The sequence below is a fragment of the Heteronotia binoei genome, chromosome 11 (genome assembly GCF_032191835.1).
Source record: "Heteronotia binoei isolate CCM8104 ecotype False Entrance Well chromosome 11, APGP_CSIRO_Hbin_v1, whole genome shotgun sequence".
Classification (NCBI taxonomy): domain Eukaryota; kingdom Metazoa; phylum Chordata; class Lepidosauria; order Squamata; family Gekkonidae; genus Heteronotia; species Heteronotia binoei.
This window is the reverse complement of record NC_083233.1, coordinates 22,846,819-22,853,203: the sequence shown is the minus strand read 5'-3', so window position 1 is coordinate 22,853,203 and position 6,385 is coordinate 22,846,819. Positions and strand designations below refer to the sequence as shown.

General features: G+C 48.9%; 1 protein-coding gene across 1 annotated transcript; it reads right to left on the bottom strand.

The window, feature by feature from the left end:
• Window positions 1–4,319: 4,319 nt before the first annotated feature.
• LOC132579434 (40-kDa huntingtin-associated protein-like) lies at window positions 4,320–6,003 on the bottom strand. Its single transcript, XM_060249782.1, has one exon. It carries the CDS (start codon window positions 5,968–5,970, stop codon window positions 4,918–4,920), a length of 1,053 nt encoding a protein of 350 aa, XP_060105765.1. The 5' UTR covers window positions 5,971–6,003; the 3' UTR covers window positions 4,320–4,917.
• Between the last annotated feature and the right edge of the window lie 382 nt (window positions 6,004–6,385).

Below are 6,385 nucleotides of genomic sequence, written 5' to 3'. Positions count from 1 at the left end.
CCGAGCAAGTTTGGCCACCACTGGTCAAAATTGTCTTGGGCTCAGTTTGCTGCTATCACCAGGATCAAGCAGCCTGAACCACAGAGATCAGAAGATGGGCACAATAGTGGGGCTGGGGTGTGTGTATTTACAACAGGCACAGGGCTACTAAGGTTCCCAACTCCCACCCCAATCCTATTCCTGGACAAAACTTCAATCCGTTTCCCAGTCTGTTTTCTAGTGCCCAGAGTTTAAAAGGAGTCCAGCAGGGTTCCACTTTGCTGCTACAGTCTGACTCAGTTACCTGTTTGTGAGAATCTTTGGCTTTCCTCTAACACAGGGGTGGCCAACGGTAGCTCTCCAGATGTTTTCTGCCTACAACTCCCATCAGCCCCAACCATTGGCCATGCTGGCTGCAGCTGATGGGAGTTGTAGGCAAACATCTGGAGAGCTACCGTTGGCCACCCCTGCACTAACTGAGGGACAGCTGAGGGAACTAACGCCCCTACCCAGGCTTCCCCACATGCTACGCCCAATTCAGTCTGCATTCAGGCTGGCTGTAGTCTGTTTTCTCTCTTTGGACAACGTCCGCCTTTCCTAGTTTTCCTACTGAAGTATTCTGCATGTCAGTCAAACACTTTCCAGACTTTCACTCCCAGGCTACCTCCTGGGAGATCTCAGTAGTTATGCAGGGTTGGCCTTGGCTAGTATTTGGAAAGGTGACTTCCAAAGAATCCTAGGGTCATGATGCAGAGGCAGGCAATGACAAACCATTTCTGAAACACTCGCCTTAAAAACAAGTATAGCTCACCACCTAGTGGTGCGTAACACTAAATGAGCTAAAACTTGTGGCTTCCAGACAATCATAGGATCTACTGACTATACCACACACACCACCATATGATAATTAATTACTCCCTTGGTAACATATTTCCAAGGTAATATATGTGAGAGATCAAGCTATAAGGAAGAGTCTAAAGTTGAAGCTAGAATATTAAAAGCTTCTGTTCAAAGTCAGTGTACAAATCTTAAAAGAACAGTGTTGTTTTTTACCAACTAAACGGCACAGTGATCCAAGAGTTAATACTGAGGGCTAAATTATGTGTAGTGAGATGGTTCCATGAGCTTAAAGAACTCCCTCATTCACATTAAAAACAAGATAGTGTGTGTGTGTGTGTGAGGGGGTATATTCACATGAGTGGGGTGCACTGAATCTTCTCCACCTTTTCAGCCCCAAGTTTTAGGCAGCTGGAACAATTCCAGATTTGAACACACACAACTTCCATGTTTAGTTTGGTCTTTTTACACAGTTAAGCAATAGGAGATAATTCTGCAAATCACTTAAGAAACCAGCAAGGGAAGGGCAAAGAAAATATATACTTTACTGTGCTGAAAATGCAATAATTGAATTGTAAAAATACCCGTGGCAAATCAAATGCAGGACTGTGATCAGGCAGGCAAAAAGGGACTATGAGGAGCATATTGCAAAAAACATAAAGACCAACAATAAAAATTTCTTCAAATATATTAGAAGTAGGAAACCAGCCAGGGAGGCAGTGGGGCCCTTGGATGACCATGGGGTAAAAGGATTACTGAAGGATAGGGAAATGGCTGAGAAGCTAAATGAATTTTTTGCCTCCATCTTCACTGTGGAAGACGAGAACTTTTTGTCCGCCCCAGAACCACTAATTTTGGAAGGGGTGTTGAAAGACCTGAGTCAGATTGAGGTGACAAAAGAGGAGGTCCTACAACTGATAGACAAATTAAAAACTAATAAGTCACCGGGTCAAGATGGCATACATCCGAGAGTTCTGAAAGAACTCAAAGTTGAACTTGTGGATCTTCTAACAAAAATCTGTAATCTTTCATTGAAATCTGCCTCCGTTCCTGAGGACTGGAAGGTAGCAAATGTCACCATCTTTAAAAAGGGTTCCAGAGGAGATCCGGGAAATTACAGGCCAGTCAGTCTGACTTCAATACCGGGAAAGTTGGTAGAAACCATTACCAAGGACAGAATGAGTAGGGACATTGATGAACAAGGGTTATTGAGGAAGACTCAGCATGGGTTCTGCAAGGGAAGATCTTGCCTCACTAACCTGTTACATTTCTTTGAGGGGGTGAACAAACATGTGGACAAAGGGGACCCGATAGATGTTGTTTACCTTGACTTCCAGAAAGCCTTTGATAAAGTTCCTCATCAAAGGCTCCTTAGAAAGCTTGAGAGTCATGGAGTAAAAGGACAGGTCCTCTTGTGGATCAAAAACTGGCTGAGTAATAGGAAGCAGAGAGTGAGTATAAATGGGCAGTCTTTGCAGTGGAGGACGGTAAGCAGTGGGGTGCTGCAGGGCTCGGTACTGGGTCCCATGCTCTTTAACTTGTTCATAAATGATTTAGAGTTGGGAGTGAGCAGTGAAGTGGCCAAGTTTGCGGATGACACTAAATTGTTCAGGGTGGTGAGAACCAGAGAGGATTGTGAGGAACTCCAAAGGGATCTGTTGAGGCTGGGTGAGTGGGCGTCAACATGGCAGATGCGGTTCAATGTGGCCAAGTGCAAAGTAATGCACATTGGGGCCAAGAATCCCAGCCACAAATACAAGTTGATGGGGTGTGAACTGGCAGAGACTGACCAAGAGAGAGATCTTGGGGTCGTGGTAGATAACTCACTGAAAATGTCAAGACAGTGTGCGTTTGCAATAAAAAAGACCAACGCCATGCTGGGAATTATTAGGAAGGGAATTGAAAACAAATCAGCCAGTATCATAATGCCCCTATATAAACCGATGGTGCGGTCTCATTTGGAGTAGTGTGTGCAGTTCTGGTCGCCGCACCTCAAAAAGGATATTATAGCATTGGAGAAAGTCCAGAAAAGGGCAATTGATTAAAGGGCTGGAGCACTTTCCCTATGAAGAAAGGTTGAAACGCTTGGGACTCTTTAACTTGGAGAAACGTCGACTGCGGGGTGACATGATAGAGGTTTACAAGATAATGCATGGGATGGAGAAAGTAGAGAAAGAAGTACTTTTCTCCCTTTCTCACAATACAAGAACTCGTGGGCATTCGATGAAATTGCTGAGCAGACAGGTTAAAACGGATAAAAGGAAGTACTTCTTCACCCAAAGGGTGATTAACATGTGGAATTCACTGCCACAGGAGGTGGTGGCGGCCACAAGTATAGCCACCTTCAAGAGGGGTTTAGATAAAAATATGGAGCACAGGTCCTTCAGTGGCTATTAGCCACAGTGTGTGTGTATATATAAAAGGCGAAAGATTTATGCGATCTGAAGAGAAACCAGTTTGTGTGTATATATAAAAATTTTTTTGCCACTGTGTGACACAGAGTGTTGGACTGGATGGGCCGTTGGCCTGATCCAACATGGCTTCTCTTATGTTCTGTATGCTACTACCTGCAGTCAGTAGTTTTATTCTACTATGAATCTAAAAAAATTAACAAAAAACCTTGTTCAGTATTTCTGAGGTTAGTATCCTTAAGCTGCAAGTGTAGTAACTGAATACTAAAGCTACAATCTTAAGCTTACTTAGCATGATTACACAGAAGTCACACTTCAGTGGAAGTTACACCTTAAGGCTGCAATGTATTAGACATGACACCAGTTAAGTTTCATTGAGTAAACATGTTTAGGATTTCATTTGTCAAGGCATCAATTCTTCTGTTCAGTTAATGCTGCCATAATACATACAGCAAACTGTGGGGCAAAGTAGGAATGGGGTTTTTCAAGCAAGAAACCCTGACACAGAACCTGGTGCAGATGAAAACAGCTATAAAATTTTCAGTTTTAAATTATGGGAAAAACCTTCAGTACCCTCTCCCAATACATCTCCCCAAAGAGCATTACACTCTATGAATCAACTTCTACTGGTGATTGCCAGCCTGAAGGAAATCCATCTAGCCTTGACCCCAGTCTGGTGGAACAGTTTCCTGAGTGAGATCTGGGTCCTAAGGAACTTAATGCAGTTCCGCAGGGCCTGTAAAGTTGAGATGTCCCACCAGGCCTGTGATTGAGGTGGTGGGAACCCAAATTGTGATCGCCTCCCCCTGCTCTGCTGTTCCATCTGCGTTGTTTCCATATGGCACTGATCTCATCTGCCTGCCCCGGCTCCGCTTTAATTACATCAACCTGTGCACATTTAGGGAGCCTAGGAGTAGATGTATTATTGGTGCCAGCAACAGTGTAGTTTTTAAATTAAAATACCAAACTTCAAATTGTTTATTATGTTTTAATTGGTTGGTATTATGTTGTGTTGTAAACCACCCTGAGCCTGCTTGCAAGGGAGGGAGGCAGGGCTAGAAGCCAAATAAAATAAACACTTTGTCCACAAAACATTATTTACATATTTATGGATATTTTCTTTGAACAAATGAAGTGCACAGGAAACACGCAGCTGTGACTGCGTACATAGAGGATCAGCTACCCCAAACCTGACTCTCTCTCTGTCCTGAAGCTGATATTGTGATAACCTGGAAAGCTCATGTTTCCAAAGAGAAAATATATATAAGATATAAAGATTACAGCAAGGTACAAGAATCACATGTTACTAAAGGACATGGGAAATATCTTCTAGAGAGTCAAAAAGGAAATGCTAGCTGAAGGCCAACACTAAGGGTTCTGATGTGGTTCTTTCAAGTCATTAAGTATGTCCAAGACATAGTAGAGAAAGTGGGTGTAATAGATTCAGGATGGTAGGACAGAGTAGGAGCAAAAAAAGTCTGCAGCATTCAGGAACAGAGGGAAGGCAAAACAATCATGGCAAGCTGGCAAGGCCAAGGGAACCATCACTCCTTAGGATCAGCTCTGACTAGCAAACTTCCTTGAAGGCTGTCCATGTCTAAACGCAAGACCTTGTCCAACAGTCTCAGGGGAAGCTCCAACACCCCTGCAGCATCAGCTATCCCGTGCTCGGCAAGGGAAGCATCACCGATCAGAACCCCTGGCCAGATGGGGTGATCATCTCTTGCAGCACCAAATGGAAGAGGTGGTTCTGCTCAGCGGTAAGCAGCGGCCACAGCTCCTTCTGCAGCACCTTGAGCGCCTCCAGGTCTTTCTCCTGGCAGGCCATGACAGCCGACTGCAGCAACAGAAAGAGTTCGGGCGGCAGGTACCCGGGCGAGGCGTCCAGGGCTTCCCAAGAGTACTTCTCGAGGGTCTGGGCGTGCTCGGGCAGAAGTTTGGAGGGCGGCGGCTGGAGCAGGAGGAGAAGGAGGACGCGGGTCACCTCGCACTGGAGAAGCTCGTCGAGGAAAGCACCTGGGGGCAGGCTAGCAGGAGAAGAGGAGGCGGCAGGGGCCGGTGCTTGAGGTCCAGACCCGCCTTGGACGAGCAGCTGGGCCTGGGTGAGCACAGCCAAGGCGCCGTCGTGGTCCCTGCAGAGTAGCAGGCAGGAGGCGACGTCGCGCAGGCAGCGCACGGCTTCGAGGGGCAGGTGGGCAGCAGCCAGGAGGTCGGCGGCGCGCAGGAGAGCCGGCACGGCCTGGCCGGGCTCGGAGGCGGCGCGCAGCTCGTTTCCCAATTCCAGCCACAGCCCGGCGGCCAGAGCCGGCTGGCCCAGTTCGAGGCGGAGGCGGGCACCGAAGGCCACGCAGCTCTGGGCGGCGGGCAGGTGCTCGGCCAGGCCCAGACCGGGGCCTTGGCGGAGGCGCAGCTCCCGCTCGTGCCGCAGCCACAGGCGGGCCGCCTCGCCCAGCGCCGCCGCCTCCCCGGCCGCGTGGCCCAGGCTCTGCGCGCACCGCGCCACCGCCAGCTGGCACCAGGCGGCATAAGGCAGGCTCTCCTGGGCGCGCAGCTCCCGCGCCAGCGCCGCGAACTGCTCGGCCGCCTCCGACACGTTGGGCTTGCGCAGGAAGCGCCGCCGCAGCTTGGCCGACACCAGCCGGTAGCGGGTGAGGAAGTCCACGCCGGAGCCCGCCCCGGAGCCACCCTCGCCGGGGCCGAAGCCCGGCGAAGGGGCGCCTCCGGAGCCCGGGACCGACAGCATCTCCAGCGCCTTCCTTCCCTAAACGGAGCGGAAGTGCTGCTAGGCCCCGCCGGAAGTGAGGGAGCGCGTTGCCTGGCAGCGGCCCTGAAAAGGAGGGGCGGGAAACGTCGGGGCGGAGCTTCTGTGCTTCACACTAGACCAGGGGTGGCCAAACTGAGGCTCGGGAGCCACTTGTGGCTCTTTCACACATATTGTGTGGCTCTTGAAGCCCCCGCCACCTCATCAACTGGTTGGAGAAGGCATTTCTCTTTTTAAATCACTGCCAGCCAGCAGCTTGAATGCATTTAAAGTTGCTTTCTTTTCACCTCCATCTCCCTCCTCCCCTCCCCATCTATTTTCCTTCCTCTCACTCTTCCTTTTCTCAAACATCTGACATTCATGTTTTGCGGCTCTCAAACATCTGACGTTTATGCTA

Excerpts from the sequence above, each read along its gene's own strand:
- LOC132579434 (XM_060249782.1), bottom strand. The coding sequence starts at position 5,970 with ATGCTGTCGGTCCCGGGCTCCGGAGGCGCCCCTTCGCCGGGCTTCGGC.